The following is a 17,077-nucleotide window of genomic DNA, read 5'->3' on the forward strand; positions in this document are numbered from 1 at the left end:
AAATATCATCCAGAAATCGGGTGTAATGTGTCCAAAACTTGGAATATTCACTGTCTAAAACAAATTTATTTTCCCATACAGACAAAATCATGTCTGCATAGGTGGGAGCGCAATTGGCCCCCATAGATACACCCGATATCTGTTGAAAATATTCCCCGCCAAAATACACATAGTTGTATTTCAAAACCAGCTCCAATAAGTGCATAACTAACACCACATCATTGTTGGTAACACCTGCACATGCCCACAAAACCTCTTCGATCCAAGCCAACCCTATTGAAGAGGGAATGACCGAAAAAAGGTCAACCACATCTATGGTCACAAACAGTAGGTCAGATCTATACAAATCATTGGTAATCCCGCGTAGGAATTCCCAAGAATCCTTTAAAAGATGTTGTTTCTTACCCCATAGCTGCTTTAATTTCCAGTCCAAAAATTTGGAGAGGTTGTGGGTTTTAGACCCCTGAGCAGCTACGATAGGCCTAAGAGGGGGGTCCATGACATTTTTGTGGATTTTTGGCACTCCAAAGATGGTAGGAACTTTAGGATGTAAATTACTAAGAAAAGAATAGAGGTCCTGCTCAATAACCTCCTGGTCAAGGAGATCCTTAATAACCATGTCAATCTTCTTATATGACATGTGTACCTCATTTAGAGAAACAATAGTGTATTTGGTCGTATCATTTAATAATTCATGCATTTTTGCCTCATACATTATCTGTTCCATGATAACCGTGCCACCCCCTTTGTCGGGTTGCATGATCCGGACGGATGTATCACAACATAACTCTGTAAGGAGGGCGTTTTCTGCCTGTGTAAGATTGGAATGATTGTTGAACCTGCCCACCTGACTTCGTATCATATGAACAATCCTATTTTCCAGATTGCTGATTTGTGGATGTAACGGAGGGTTATAGGTACTAGATTTTTTAAGCATTAGACAAGGGGCCATACTATCAGATCCAAGAATGTGCTGGAGATTAAGCTTACGCATGAAAAGTTTAACATCAAGAATAGTATTTACCATATTGTAATTTCTACTGGGTACAAACTTGAAACCTTTCGTAAACAGGGAAAACCAAAGCTCAGTTATAACTGTGTCACTATAATTGTAAATATGGTATCCATTAAGTGTATGTTTGGAAAAATTTCCAAGTTCTACAATCTCAATGTTCCCATCCTTTACCATTCCTGATTCTGATCCCTTCTCCACCCCGTTTTTGCCCCCCCCCCGGCATTCCGGGGAGAGCGTGGTGCTGGATAATACTGTTGGCCCTGTTGTTTGTGAACCTGCTGGCGAAGACGTTCTGATCTCCTGGGTAAAAAATCAGGATCAGAATATGTCTCGTCATCAAATGGATGTAGCGGTGGGGGAGAAGAAAACTCCTGTCTGGCAGACTGAATGTCTCGTGTATTATTAGTATCCCTATACACTGGCTGATGTAATGTACCACCCCTAGAATTGGGTGGATTGGGGTATTGCCTACCTTCCTGGTATTCCCTGATATCTCTATTGAGCTTCCTATATTTTCGATTAAGAACTGTATTGCACTGTTGATCTACTTGTGTCCTAAGTGCATAATATTTAAATTTTTCAGATTCAATAGTAAATTTTAAATCTGAAGTAACATTTTCATTAAGTTTAAAAATCTCTAGTTGTAAAACTTTAATTTCAGACTCATTTCTTTTAATGATGGCCTTGACAATGCCAAACCCACAATCATTGAAAATCTTAATTAACTCTAAGTGAAAATCACTCCCACAAATGACATTATTGGGAAATTTATGCACACGCAAACCCTTAGGTACAATCTGTTTCTTAAGACATTCATTTAAATATAAATTATCTAACTGCAATGTCTTGTACCTGTATAATTTGTTTTCAAGAGTCCGCGCATATTGTCCGCAAAAGAAATGCCAGCATTAGAGTGATCTTCAATCTTGGTGCTATTAACTTGAAAAAATTTATAGAATCAGAGCATATGCATTAATACACATTTTCTGAAGTAAAAGAAGTCTATAACTCTTAATTGTTGTCATTATTTATTCATTAAGTGTAATTCACCATCTTTCCTCCAAAAGTCACTAGTTTTAGGAAGGATTAAGAGGGACAGCGCTAAAGATTGAGTGAAAATCAGGAACAGTTGAGCGGTATGTACGTGACAGAATTATTACAAGCCGTGGTCACGTGATAACGAGGGGGCGGGTATAAGACAGTATTTGAAAACACAAACAGTTGTGCGTATTTGTTTCTGCGTACTGTCTTATATTACTTTATAGTGGAAGACCAGTCGTTGAATTTGGAATTATAAGTTATGGCAACAGCAACGTCTCTTATGGAAGAACTCGTTTGTTCTATCTGTTTAGACACATTTGATGATCCCGTAATGTTGGACTGTAGCCACAACTTTTGCAGGGCCTGCATATCTCACTTTTGGCAGGATTCGGCTGAGAGTTTATCTTGCCCACAGTGCCGGAGAATCTTCCCCCACATTAGTTTTAAAGATAATCGGATACTTTCTAATATGGCAGAGAAGATACGAGACCTAAGTGTAGCACGGGAACTGGTTCCAAAATCCATGCAAAGTCGGGACTGCCTGAGACATCAGAAGCAACCCTTGGCAGTATTTTGTGAATCTGACAAGCAGTTACTGTGCTGGTCCTGCTCACAGGAGTGGGAGCACACAGATCATAGCCTGTTACCCATTCCTGTCGCTGTGCAGACGTATAAGGTAGGCTTAATATACCTACGTAACTGTTAGCGCCCCCGAGAGCAGCAATTCATCGGTGATATGGGATCAATTTCGCCAAATCAACTGGACCAGTTTTTCAGTAATGTCCTCCTTTTCCTTAAGCTATACTGTGTTTTTTTGTAATATTGTTTGTAAAGGGGTGATGGTCTGTTCTTCACCACTTAGTTTTTGTCCTCCCTTCAAACATCTTTGCAGAGATTAAATGTTAATGTACAGAAGTGACACTTTCACAGTGATAGCAGTCTTGAATTACATAACTGTAAATATTGCTATGTTCAAATAGTTGATTTTAATGTAGAGGGAGAGCGGACTTTGAGTGCTGGTGCTATTGGAAACTCAGAACGAGGGTTCTCAGGGAGTAGAAGTTGTGAAAGTACTTTAAAGCTCAGTTAATGAGCCTTTAAACTTGAAATACGGGGCTAATAGGTAAAGTATTAGTGTTATACACGTGGTGACAAGGGGAGGATGGCTAGGACGGTACATTATTTCTGCAGAATAAATTGGCAAGATGGAATAGCTTGTTACTACTGGTATAGTGAAACATCCAAGGCATATTTTGGCAAGATGTAAGAATTATATACTTAAAAGTTTTTGTCTTTGCTTTGAGACTCATGGAGGAGTTAAGCTGCTATTTTTTTTTTTTTTTTTTTTTTTTGATGATTACAGCCTGCAAACTAGCTGGCAGAGGGCTTGTGTTTTACCTGTGAAAAAATGCTGTTTGAGGAAACTAATATTTTGAATGCTTTATCATGCTATCTTACCTTTTATATTTTTTTAAAGACTTGTTGATTTGCAGGAAGTATAGTGAGTATACAGTTGAGGGACTAGAAAGGGTATGAGAACGTGTATAGGATGTAGGGAAAGGAGTGTTATGTAAAAAAAAAAAATGAATAGTTAAGATTTGCACAAAAGCATTTACAGAAGTTTAGAAGTTTGGAACATAATGAGTACTCAAGATCTTTTCAAACTTATGATGCAGATACATAAAGCTTTAGCCAGTCAGGTGGGATGAACTAGTCAAGATTTTAGTATATCTGTTCTTAATGCCCATAGTTTTAAGAATTGTTGTTGGACATTTTATGTAAAAATGTTTGTTTACTATCCACAGTATTAAACAGTAAATGACCTGCTAACATGCAGGGCGCATAAAAATAGAGTGGCCATGCCAGAGCTTTCGTTTACTGTAGAGATGTTATTAATGTATATAAGGATTGGGGCTGTTAATGTTGTAGTAAAATGTTACCATCGGCAAATAATGTCATCCTTTTCCTTTTGCAGCGAAGTAAATTCATGTACAGTGCTGAATTGGATATGATGTTCTGAAATGGTCTGAAAATCTGTACTGATGTGCAGTTAAAGCTTTAAAGCAATTTTTCTAACGTGACTAATTTTATAATTACTGTGGACTGGAGACAGTTGGATTAATATATTTGGCTAGTTGACTAATAAAATAATAAGGCAGAGTTGGAACATGATGCTACCAGTAAGTCTGATATTAGTAATAAGTTAAACATTATTCAAGTCTGATTTTTATTTTAAGTAATATTTTGCAGTATCAGAGCTGTGTGGAGGTTATCTGTTATGGGTAGGTGGTGGAATAGTAGTCCTGAATAGGATGAACTGTTAGTAAGCAAGAGATAGTGGTGACTCTTCAGAGGTGAATTGTGTTGTACGTTTGTATAACTGGATGACTGACAATTTCTATCATTTTATGTTGTATATGATAACAAATGTGCAAAGTTGTACTGTTTTTCAATAGCCAAATTTTGTGGCAGTACTGTTAGATATGTTAAATTGGTTGGGATAGTCATTTGTGCTTTGCCAATAAGTCTAAAATGTTTTCAGTTTCCCCCTTTAAATTAATTTATTTTGGTGATGTAGTTGAGGGCCTCACCAGTTCGTTTTGCGCAGAAGTGGGCGTGTCGCAAATTGAGTGACAACCCGGTCTGCATATTACTTGGGGTTTTCGACAACTGGCAATAAATTCTATATTTTTTTAACAATTTAGGTCGATTAAACTTGCCATTATATACAATATGTGCACATCAAAGTTCAGTCATGCTGCAACACCCTTTAATACTTAAAACTTAAAGACTAACCCCACAACTGAGTAAAGAAAGAAGCGGTTACACTTCCATACGATTGCGTGCTGCACTGACAGCACATAACCGTTCAAAGTGTCAAATGAGATTTTGGTGACTGAGTATTAAAAGCACTGTGACAACAGAAACACTTTAGTTTAAATAAGAAGCTATTATGTTGTATCAAATCCATAATTTAGCAGTTGGCAGTCCTAAGAAACTGAAATACCCAAAGGTCGAGAAAGTGTTTTTTGTTTAAATGTCGTTCAGGCATACCGGTAATTTACTTCAATTTACTGTTATATTTACTGTCCTATTACAACGTCAAGTGCACTTTTTCTTCGGTTGTACATTCGGAGGGAATGCATATCCATGAATGACATATCACAGGGGTGGGTTTTGGGCGTGACTTGCTACTGCGCATCTGGTGAGGCCCTCAACTGCAATATCGCCTTTATTTATTTATTGACATTTGTTGACCGGGAAAGTCCACTGGGTCAAAAAAAAAAAAAACATTTTCAGTGGAGGCCCGGGAAGAAAAGCTCCACAGTATATTACAAAATATTCTATAAAAAAACATAATAAACAGGGATACATGTATAAAAGCAGCGATGAGCACTGCACTACAATACTGAGTTACATTACTAAGCATTTTGCGTCATGGCATAACATAACACATTAATCAATGATATATATATGTAAGCAGAGATGTGAAATATAATACATAGTTTAAATTTCTAATCTATGAGCATTACATTGAATTGGTAAGTTGCATGTGCAGCTTATTGTGGATATTCAATATTACCATATGTAGTGAGTGTTTGAAACAACTGCTTAATGAGCACAAGGCTGAAATATGTTTAGGGCCTACCATTGTAACCTTTCTTAATAGGAATTAGTTAAGGGATGGTTTTAAGGGTGCTTGTTTATTTGACAGAGGCAGGAGGGATTGTTTAGGTAATGCAATTTTAATGCTGATTTAAAAGTTTTTGTAGTCATTTTGAGTTATAGCTGAGGGTAAGGCATTCCAGTATTTAGCAATGCTATGGGAGTACAGACATTGTTCAGCTCTTTTGTTGGGTTTGATTACAGTCAATAGTTGTTTGCCTGAGGATCTTAGTGTTTTCGAGGGAGTATATGTAGGATGGATCCGAGTGCAGGGCAAGAGTTGGGTTTGAAAATTAGTCTGTGGGCTAAAGTTAGTTGGGTATAGAGGAGATGGTGTGAGAACTCCAAGCCAGTTCAGTTCTCTAATAGCATGGCAATGGTGTGTGCGATTGGGCTTTCCTGAGGCAAATTTAACTATTTTATAATAGCAAGATTCTAGTTTATTACTAAGGGTTGAGTGGCGATTAGTAAAATGGCACTAGCATATAGAAGGGAAGGGATGAGTATAAGGTACTGGCAAGTTTTGCTTTAGTATGGTTGTTAAGGTAACGTTTATGACCATAAAGTTTGCCTAATTTTAAAGTGTTTTTTTTTTTTTTTTTTTTATTGCGTTGAGAATGTGTGGCCCAAAAGTGAGTTTGTCATCTATTGTTATGCCTAGCAATTTAGCTGTTTGCTTCAATTTCTGTACAGTCTTTAGAGAATATTTTAAAGTCAGAGTCTGGTGGTTTTGTAGACTTTATTTATTTATTTGCAGTTGGTTTACCAGGATAGTCCATTGGGCCAAATAACCCGTTTTCAATGGAGTCCTGGGGAGAAAAGCTCCAGAACTAAGTATGTTACAAAACGTGATTCATACTAGTTATACAAAACTATAACAAATTACAAATTATATAATAATCCAAAGTATTTTGACACCAGAAAACAATTTCAAGTAAATACAGAAGAAATAACTATGAAAGAACATTAGAAAAAAATTAATAGATTATAGATAGTAAAGAATATTGCATGAAAAAATTTTGAGTTTGTTATCATATTCAAAATACTGAATCAAGTTTCTGAGAAATAACAGAAATTTATGAAGGAAGCACTTAGGAGTTGAGGCCTAGTGCAGTTTTCCCTATAATATGAAATGATAATGTATATTAGTTATGAGTAAATAATCAGGAAGAATGCATGAGGAATCAAGGCAAAGAAGGAAGATAGTAAAAGTTTAGTTTTTTGGGGGTTTAACAGAAGCTGTGCATTATTTAGCCAGGATTCAATTGATGTGAAAGCATTTTGTATAACTGTAAGGAGGTCTGAGAAATTGTTAGAGGTGGATATTATTGTGGAATCATCGGCATAGTGGATGTTTACCTAGTTGGGTAGCTTTTTGTAGATCACTGATGAAGGTATTAAAGAGTAGTGGCCCTAATATGGATCTTTGTGAGACTCCTCTATGTTGTGAGCTTGTTAGTCAGACTGAACATTTTGCCTTCTTACAGACTGTTTCCTGCTGTTAAGGTAGGAAGTAAACCAGCTGAGTGCATTAGTGGAGCATCCTAGTTTTGATAGATGGCTTAGTAGTTTAGTATGAGATAACTGTGTCGAAAGCCTTGGGTCCAGTAAAATTACTGAGGTAGGATGACCAGCATCCATGGTTTTGAGAACAGTATTGGTGAATGAGAGCAGAGCTGTGATGGTGCTGTGTTATGGACGGAACCTATGTTGGGTGGGGGCAAGGAATGCGTTTGTCAGAAAGGTGTTTAAAGAAATTGAGTATGAACACATTTTTCTAAGATTTTTGATAAAGGAGCAAGTATTGAAGTAGGGCGGTAGTTTGAGAGGTTATGGGAATTTCCTCCTTTGTGTAATGGTGTAATAAAATATTTTTTCACAACTGGGGGATATAGCATTCAGAAACGGAGCGATTTTATAAGTATGCTGCCTGAATATGCTATAGCACTTGCTAATTGTAGATACTCTGGTGGAAGATTATCTGCAGAAAGGGAGCATGGTTTCAATTTGTTTAGGAGTCTGTAATATGAAGGAGGTGGGTACAGGCTGTATATTAAGTGAGAGAGATGAGGGAATACTAGTTGAGATGTGCAAGGAAAAAGGGTCTGTTATTAATAAGTGAGGAATTAGTGGAATATTGTATGTTTGCAGTTGTGTCTGGCGATGATTCTTTGACTAATTTTTGAATGGAGGAAATGAAATAGCTATTGAAATCATGGTAAATTTGTTGTGGAGTCTGAGTGCAGGGGATGGATTTTGTATGGTGCCAGGATTAAGTAGGGTGGAGACCGACTTCCAAATTTTTTTTCGATTATTGTGTAAGGAGGATAGTTGAGTTGAAAAGTAATTTCCTTTATCTTGTATAACTTGTTTTTTGGCTTTATTTCTAAGTTGTTTGTAGCTGATTTTGTTTTGTTTTATTTTTTTGCAATACTTTCCATGCTTTGTCTCTAAATAGGAGACTTTGTTTGGTCTGTTTTGTTAACCAGGAGGTCATGATTAACTTTCATTTGGTTTGTCAAGGGGCTATGCTGCTGAGGGTATCTAAAAAAAAAAAAACTTTGTTAAAATACCTGGCAGCCTCATCCAAGGAAAGTATTTTTAGTGGGGTCCATTTCTGAGCTTTTAAAAGCCTTATAAATGTATTTTGGTCAAAGTTGTTGAGATTCCTTAATGGTCTATAGGAGTGTGTTTTGGTTATTTGGGGGAGAGTCCTATGCTAGGAGGTGGTCGCTTAGTATGTTGGGAAGGGGGCCTGAGTTTGTATAATTTTGTGGGTGAGATGCTAGTAGCCAGTCTAAGGTAGATTCAGATTCAGTGGTAGGCCGTGGGTAGGGGTTGTGATAAGCTGTTTGAAGCTATGTAGAGTTATATTATTTGCTGGAGAGGACGTGGTTAGGTTTAGCCAATTAATGTTGGTGTCACCTAGGATTATGGTTTAGTGTGAGGAATTTTGATTTACACAGGATAGAAAATCCTCAAAGATGGGAATATTTTGGCCTGGGGGAATGTAAACTACAGCAGTAGTTAAATGTTTGTTGCTATTGATATGAAGGGATATAAATCATTGCAGAAGTTGATTTTACTCGTATTGCAAAATTTGGGAGTTTAATATTTCAGTCTTTATACTATAGTCAGCATTAGGAAAGAATGTAAATGTCTCTTTGATGTAAAAGAAAGTAATTCTGGATGAGTTTGTTCTCATGGTTGCTATGGATGGAGGGATCAGTAAGCCGCATTTGCATGCAATGTTCTTCTAACACAAAATGTCAGTGTATTAACTGATCCAGCTCTGAATGGAATGTTTACATATTTGAGTAGATCATAGCCCTGAAATAGTTGATTTCCAAGTGACAAATGTGGATAATTAGGAACATGATGCTCTGATAAGGGACTGTTGAGCTGGGTGATTATCCTCATGCTAGTACGAGTGGTATTTTAATGATTGATGTATTGCTGGATGCTAATCATTGCTATATACAGGTTAAAGAATATGTTAGGGGTAACATTTCTTGATCTTCAGTGTTTTTTTTTTTTTTTTTTTTTTTTTACATCCAGTGGGTTTATTTTATGTCATTTTGAATGTAGAGGGGGAGAGCAGTGATCCCACTGAGCCTGTTTCAGTCTCTGACAAGGGGAAAACACAGTATAGATACCTGACATAATACACAGGGTGAATGACCAAATGCAGTTTGTGTGTATGTATGTATGTGTATATATATATATATATATATATATGTGTATATATATATATATATATATATATATATATAATGTGCAAAGTGAATATTGTAGTTGGCTTGAAGGTATAAAGGCAATAGATAAATAATATTATGTACAGAGTGACTGACAAAACGGAATATATACATGACATAACAGAATATATACATGGATTTTATATAGAGTGGAAATCAGAATGACGCACCGAAAGAATGTCAAGCAAAAGAAGTGCTAGAGCAAATTATGTAGAGGGAAGAAGTATGTGAAGAGATCGTTATATGGCCAGGGATATATCCGTTGCATTTTCTTAGTCTTGAAATATGTTTTTTTTTTCCCTGATTGGAAAATGGGGTAAGAAGAATTATCTTTAAAAGAAGGAAAAAATTCCTACAGTTTGGGATCAGTGACCTGAGAAAGCATGGTCTGTGCAGTGAAGGCTAGTTTGGGCTGTTTGAAGGAAAGGACCTGAGTGGTTGCGATTTCTAAGGTTGCATGTTGTTGCATCTCTGAATACTTTGTGCGAACTGGGATACTTGGAAGCAGAGGACTGGTAAGAGAAATCATTGTGTTTCAGGTTGGAACTGCTGTATGTGTGGGCAACTGAACTATAGTGTCTGGTGTTTTATAAGTTAGGAGTGGTTTTAAGGTGTTTGGTATGCCATAATTGGATACTGTGTTAAAACTTGTGAAATTAATGGGTCTCATTTTGGTGTTTGATATTCGGATAGAACTACTCAGTCTATTCATTTTCTTTGTGTGTGTAAAATTAGTCTGAAATATATAAGTTTTATATAACTAAGGAATATGTTTATTTGGAGAGAGAAGTAAAATGATATCCAGTGCTGACCTCCAACAGTGTGTAGTGTTTTAGAGATTAAGTGTGCTCTTTGTTTCTTCATATTATTTTAGTGATGGCATGGAATAAATTTAAAGTTAAAATGGTGGTGAGAAATTGTAGTAGCCCAGTTATGGTTAAATCTCAGCTGGATTTGAGAATTAAGGGGAAAAAGACAACTGACAGACTTGCAAAGGAAGTTCTATAACCTATTCAAAACACTTGGAAGGACAACTGCAAGCAGGGAAGTAGGAAAATTACTGTTGGATAGCAGATAATCAGTTTGTCAGTATTTGAAAGAGTTATATTTCCAGAATGTCCTGATCATCAGAAAACAGTTGGGCTAAGGCAGATGAAAGCTCACAGGATTGTTATGTGGTTAAGGAATGGTAAATTAATAATTTGACAAAAAATATACTTTATTCTGCCAGACTGTTAATTTAACAGCACAGGCTAGCTCAAGTATTTTTGAGGATTCTTGCTCCCTGTGTTTGTGAACATCTTAATGATATAAAACTTCTGTTGAGAAAGCTGCAGGTTTAGCTATGAACTTATGGGGTTGACAGAAATATCCTTTGGACCAGTATGCTTGCATGATTGCTAATGTGGAACATGATAGTATTAGTAAAGTGAAACAGCAAACTGCCTTTTTCCTCCTATTGAATTGAGGAATGGGAACCAAGTTATTGGTGTCCATGTATTTTTGCTGAGGGCCCCCCAAAAATTACAAAGATTGCAACTTCCTGATAAAGGATAGTTTGTGTGTTAAAGTAGTGCATATGGCATTCTGAAGGGCTTTGTAAGAGGCTACCATATGTGGATGATTAGAATGGACTTCCTGATAAAAGATAGTTTGTGTGTTAAAGTAGTGCATATGGCATTCTGAAGGGCTTTGTAAGAGGCTACCATATGTGGATGATTAGAATGGACAAAAAGATATGCATTGTACATTGAGGAGATGTGCTGTATTGGATCATGGAGGACTTCGTAACTGCTGAATCTTTCTTGTGTATGTAACCTTATATAATATGTTTATTTCCCTCCCACAGGATAAGATGACAGGCTTGCTATTTCTTCTCAAGGAGAAGAGTGACTTGCTCCATCAATCCAGTTTCATGCAGGGAGAGGCCATTGAACAGATTAAGGTATGTCTGATTTGCTGACTTTTAAAATTAGCACCCTTACTGTCTTTTATAAAATGTAGTATCAAGGATTATAGTTGGGTCTCTTTCCATAACTGTCTTGTGCATTTCAGATGTGGATATGAAAAAAAAATCACCTTCAGGTGCAAAGCTGGAGTGGTGAGTATTGAGATCTAGGTTGCAAATGTATAACAAGCTGGGTTATGATCAGCAGTATCTGATCATACTTATGTGGTGCTATTCCTGCTCCCATGTAGTAGGAAAGCTAGAGGAAAAAAGTGTAAGAGTTCAGTGTTTTACAGCTTTGAAAGATGTAACACACTTATCTGTGCCATATAGAGAGTGGCCTCATCAGAAGAAATGTTGGAAAGAACAAATAGCTTTAAAAAATGCTGACACTACAGATGTTCTAGCACGGGACTAGAGATTAGCAGTGGTGAGGAGTGTATAATGAAAGCTTGTTAAGCACCATTCTAACTTTAGAAAGGAGCTCAACATAGGTTCATAGGTAGGTACAAGGCTATCAGCCCAAGGGCCTACATAAGCCTAGCCAGTGAGGTTCCATACCTTACGCCACCCAAGAAAGTTATTTTCCTGTGCCACTGTCCAGCGCAGACACAGAAGTGATCCCCGGGGGTGTATTTCCTATTTCCCATCCACTCATCAAGATTTTTCTTGAAGAGTGCTAATGAAGAACTTTGCTTGACATAGATGGGTAGTTTGTTCCAGAGTATAGGAAGTCTCTGGGACAGGAATCTATCCCTCCATCGTGTCCTGTTTATTGTGGTGACAAGGTTTAGGTCCCTAGAGCCAGGGCCGGTGTTAGCATTTTGGGGGCCCCCAGCAAGTGTCAAGTTGGGGGCCCCCTAGGCACTTCCAGTATAAGTATCATCCTAACAATGCCATCCATCCTAAGCAACCCTTTATTTCATGCTGCAAACTTTTAGGAGTAGTATCCACAGACAGACCTGCAGCTACAAGCTTTTACATTACAACAGGCCTATGTATCACACTATCACTATGTTGAGCTGTCTAACAAAGAGGCAGTTAGAGTTACTGGCACTTAGCTGCAACAGTGATACATTGCAACAAGTCTATGTACAGGTCTGGACTTAAAGTGAAATGATTACTGGACCTACATTTCAACACCCCCCCAAAACACACACACCCTACAGTCCTCACCTCAGAGTCCTTCTCCTTTTGTGCTTCCCCCATACCATTCACATTACTTTTTTTTCCTTTTCTCACATTTTGCCATACTCTAAGCTTTTTCAAGAAGCCATAACTTTCTATATGCTCTGAAGTGCATTTTACACAACCTTTTCATCCAATAATAGCTTGAACAGAAATTATGATTAAGGAAAAAATCGCTGTTGTGGTTCAGCTTTAGTTTTCCTTGCATCCTTCAACACACCTTTCCTGAACAAGACAGCCCAGTAATAACCATTTAGGAAATAACTCAAATCAGGGCCCAAGAAGCCACAGGTTTACAGATGGTCTGGGATGCATTTTAGAGCATTTTCTCAACATTTTACTCTAATGGTTGCCTAAATAAAAATTATGAAGAAAAAAAGAATGTCAGTCTTTTTTTTTCTTTCAAGGCATAATTTGTGCCCAAGGCTTAATTTTCAAAGCTGACAAAATTGTAGCTTAGAGTAAACTAACAAGCCAGTAGTTGTGAGAATATTTAAGTCTTCTCTGGAAATACTGCTTACCTCCCTAACCCTCTAAAAAAGACAAGTCACTGCCTATGCATCCCTCTGGTGTTAGACTGGGATGAAAGCAGAGATTTAAATTGCCTTTGTCATATATTTCAAGTGACTGATGATATACATATACATAGCATGTTCTTCACCCCAGCCGTCAAAGGTAGCCACATGTATATGTGCCTAGTACGTGATTGTGAGAATGATTTCAGTAATATTCAAATTTGTTGCTCCTAGACAGTACACCTCTCACACAAGCTATAGTAACCTTCTTTGTACACCTCTGAGGTCTGTGAGAAACACTGCCCTCAGCTCAAACACAAGCTATAATGACTTCATGTGCGCACCTCTAAGGTTAGACTGTGATGAAAATCAAAGATGTAATATCCACACAATCTCCAGCCCCTCATAACCCGGAGCAGCTTTATGTACACACACACACATTTCAACAGGGCTGGTTTTAGAATGGGTGTGGTTGTAAACATTGGCTATTATTATTAGCTTTATCCTAAAAGGGTCATATCTCAGCACCATTCAGGTTAAACAGCGTATTCAGAAAATTGACACATTTTTCTCCAACAAGCAACAGCTTTGGTGGGGGCCCCCATAGAGGCAAGGATGATAAAGGGAGTCCCCATTATCCATTTAGACAGTCTGGTGAGTGGAGGCAACCAAACTCCAAGAATATCTAAGTGTCGGAATGTTCTGTGATATATGTTATGTCTTACTTTCGAAATATAATTACTTGTTAGGTACATTTTTTACTGATGCACAAGAATAATGTCTGTGTCCTGGCTTTATTGGGTGCTTGCACAGATAAAAATCAGTGATGTTTTTTACACACACACACACACACACTCACTAACATGCATAAGCCACAGCAGTACTAGTTATGTACTTATTTCAGCAAACAGCAATGCCTTGTGCAACATTGGTACTGCCACACCAGATTAGTCACTGCTGTTTAGCATTTGTCAAACAGCAGAAGCAGTAAGATTTATTTCATCGAGGAGTAATGCATACTTGTCACTGTCCCTACTTTCACAGACCTTCCCTGATTTTGTTCATACTTTTGCTTTATCCTTCGTAAAAAGTCTGATTTGCTGGTAAATCATTCAGGATTACAGTCAATCAATCCAGACATCTGAGTTTTATACTTATTGTCCAAAAATAGATGTTGATGCAAAATATGTTATTCTAGTAATTTTTTAAGTGAATTAGAGAAATTTAAACATATTTATGATTCTGAGCATTTATTCTATTATTTTTGGGAATTATACTGAATTCTTAAGTAAAGAAATTGAGTTATAGTATCTGGTGTTCTGGTATTAGTTATAAAACTACCTGAAAGAGAAACTATCCCTGATGATCGGAAACATTAGCTCTTCTTAAAATCCAAAGTTTGCACTAAGGTAAGTCACTCTGGGCTGCTGATCCTTCTAGTGCTTATATTGTTCATGTTCATTATCATCTTCATCCTAATAGGGTCATATCACAGCCCTGTTCATGTTAAAGAGCATAATTAGGAAATTAATGCATTTTTCATTCCTCATTTTACCCAGTCAGCAGCAGCTTTTGTGGGGCCCCCACACAGACAAAGATGATTAAGGGGGCCCCCTGCAGCCATGGTTTTGCAGGGACTAAAAGCTGGCTATGTAGTTAGTTTTAGTGGAGAAAATGTCCAAAAGCAGGGTTTAACTAAGCCAGGAGCACTATGTCTGTAGTAAAATATTTAATGGCATGCTGATGCCTGTTACTTGACAAAACACCATTACTACAACCAGAAATATCTTTGAATTTTAAAGGAGATATAAATAAGAGTTATTACCCTCATAGTTTAAGTATGCAAGACTGCTGCACTAACTTTGGTTGGTTTTACAGATGTGACAAAATATCAGGATAAGATAACTTGCTGTGGTTGGGGGCCCCCAGGGAACAGGGGGCCCCCAGCGACCGCAGGGTTCGCTGGTGCCTAAAACCGGCTATGCCTAGAGCGTGAAGCTCGGAGGGATTGGGATTTCTTTAGGTTAGCATGTCCAACAGCTCTGGGTTTGACATAGCTTTATATGTTAGGCAGAGATCACCTCCGAGTAGACGATATGCTACGGAGTAAAGCTGAAGTTTTTTGAGGCGGTCAGTGTAGGGCATTTGTTTGAGGCCAGTGATCCTCTTTGTGAGGTAATTCTGTGGCCTTTCCAGCTGCTGCAGATGTCTTGTGAGGTACATTCCAAAAGGGGCGTTGTAATCTATAATGGGTGTAATGAGTGACGAGTAGAGGGGAACAATGACCTCTTTTTTTTCCTGGATGAGAACTCTTTTATGATGAGGTGTGCCATGCAGAAGGACTTCCTGACTACTGTGGCAATGTGACTATCAAAGGAGAGACTACTCTCCACCTGGGTCCCAAGGTCCATCACACATTTGGTGTTAAGTAGATTGCTGCCTATGTGGTAGTTCATGGGTACAGAGTTTTTATCAAAGGGGATGACACTGCACTTTTTGGCATTGAGCTTGAGGCCATGGCTCTGACACCAAGCATCTGTCTCAGTGAGTCCCTTCTCTAGGATGTCCACATCATTTGGGGACTTGACTATGGCTCCTAGTTTGCAGTCATCTGCGAACTTCGTTAGCCAAAGGCCTTCTGTGTTAGCCTGTACTTCAGAGAAGTAGATACCAAACAGGAGAGGTCCCAGGATGGAACCCTGTGGTACTCCACTTGTCACTGCTTTGAGGTCAGATTTGGAGTCTACAACTTTTACAGTGTGGGTTCTGTCAGTGAGCCAGTTGGCAAACCATCTTGTGACGTAGGGATTTATACCTAGTTTAGTGAGGTTAGCTATAATTCCAGAATGGGGGATGGTTTCAAAAGCCTTGGCAAGGTCAAGATAGGCTTTGTGAATCACATTACCCTCATCCACAGCTTTGGTGACTGCCTCAAAGAAGTCGATCAGGTTCAGGAGGCATGATCTGCCTTTCACAAACCCGAACTGGGTGGGATCCAGAGTTTGGAAGTTACCAGTGTCTTTTGTGTTCCATGATGATACGTTCCATGGCCTTGCCGACCAGGCTTGTCAGGCTTATCGGTCAATAGTTCCCGGGATCATTGGTGGCTCCCCCTTTGTGGAGTGGGATAACTGTCTTTTTTCTGATTTTGGAGCATAATTGTGGTCTTCCATGTCATACAGTAATATTCAGTAGCACTGTGGGAATGGGGTTATCAAAAAGTAGTAGAGAATCATCAGACAATTTATGTAGAAGATTCTACAGGAGTGAGAAGTGTGCTAATTGGTTCTTAGAGAGAGCAATTAATGAATGGACTAAACTGCCAAATTACATTAAAACAAGCACTGGTTTAGATATTTTTAAGAACAGCCTGGATACTTATTATGGGAGCAGCTGCTTTGGTATATTTACAAACTAGAATGCCCATACTTGAAGTATACATATGTATCTCTCAGTTTAATATAAATTATTGTAAGAAATTAGTATAATTATTTACTGGAGTAATTTCAATGTACATAGACTTCATTACAAATTATTTTACTTTTATACCGGTGGGGGCTTCACATCTAGCAACATTGCGCATAATGTTTTTGTACCTCAATCTCCTTATCGCAAGAGTATGCTTGATGAGTTTTAATCTTACTCTCTTGTAATTATGCTTATTTATTTTTGGGGGGGGGGCATAAGATAAGTATCCCTCTGCTCCAAAGGAGGCAACGTGCAGCAACATAGTCCCCTCTACTATTTTAATACCACCTATACCCAGCAAACAGGCATTCATTTTAAAGTGTGTATTGGCATTACACATTGCATAGTGAGATGAGTGCTGATTTTGTTATAAAAGAGAAAACAAACCATTGCATCATTTTTTCCATTGCAAACGGTATACGGGTATGATTTTGTAGCTTAATATTTATTCAATTTAACATTACATAGGCCAGGAAAGGCA

The 17,077-nt window shown here is 37.9% G+C and overlaps 1 protein-coding gene across 1 annotated transcript in view; it reads left to right on the forward strand.

Moving 5' to 3' along the window:
* The first annotated feature begins 2,185 nt into the window (after positions 1-2,185).
* The window catches only part of LOC122811614 (nuclear factor 7, brain-like), a 167,663-nt gene continuing 152,771 nt past the window's right edge, over positions 2,186-17,077 (forward strand). The window contains exons 1-2 of the mRNA XM_044083578.1: positions 2,186-2,732; positions 11,327-11,422. Coding sequence (XP_043939513.1) covers positions 2,316-2,732; positions 11,327-11,422 — 513 coding nt within the window. The 5' untranslated portion in view covers positions 2,186-2,315. The remainder of the gene's footprint in view (positions 2,733-11,326; positions 11,423-17,077) is intronic.

The sequence above is a fragment of the Protopterus annectens genome, chromosome 9.part0, assembly GCF_019279795.1.
Source record: "Protopterus annectens isolate FY-2018-M chromosome 9.part0, PAN1.0, whole genome shotgun sequence".
In the NCBI taxonomy this organism is placed as follows: domain Eukaryota; kingdom Metazoa; phylum Chordata; order Ceratodontiformes; family Protopteridae; genus Protopterus; species Protopterus annectens.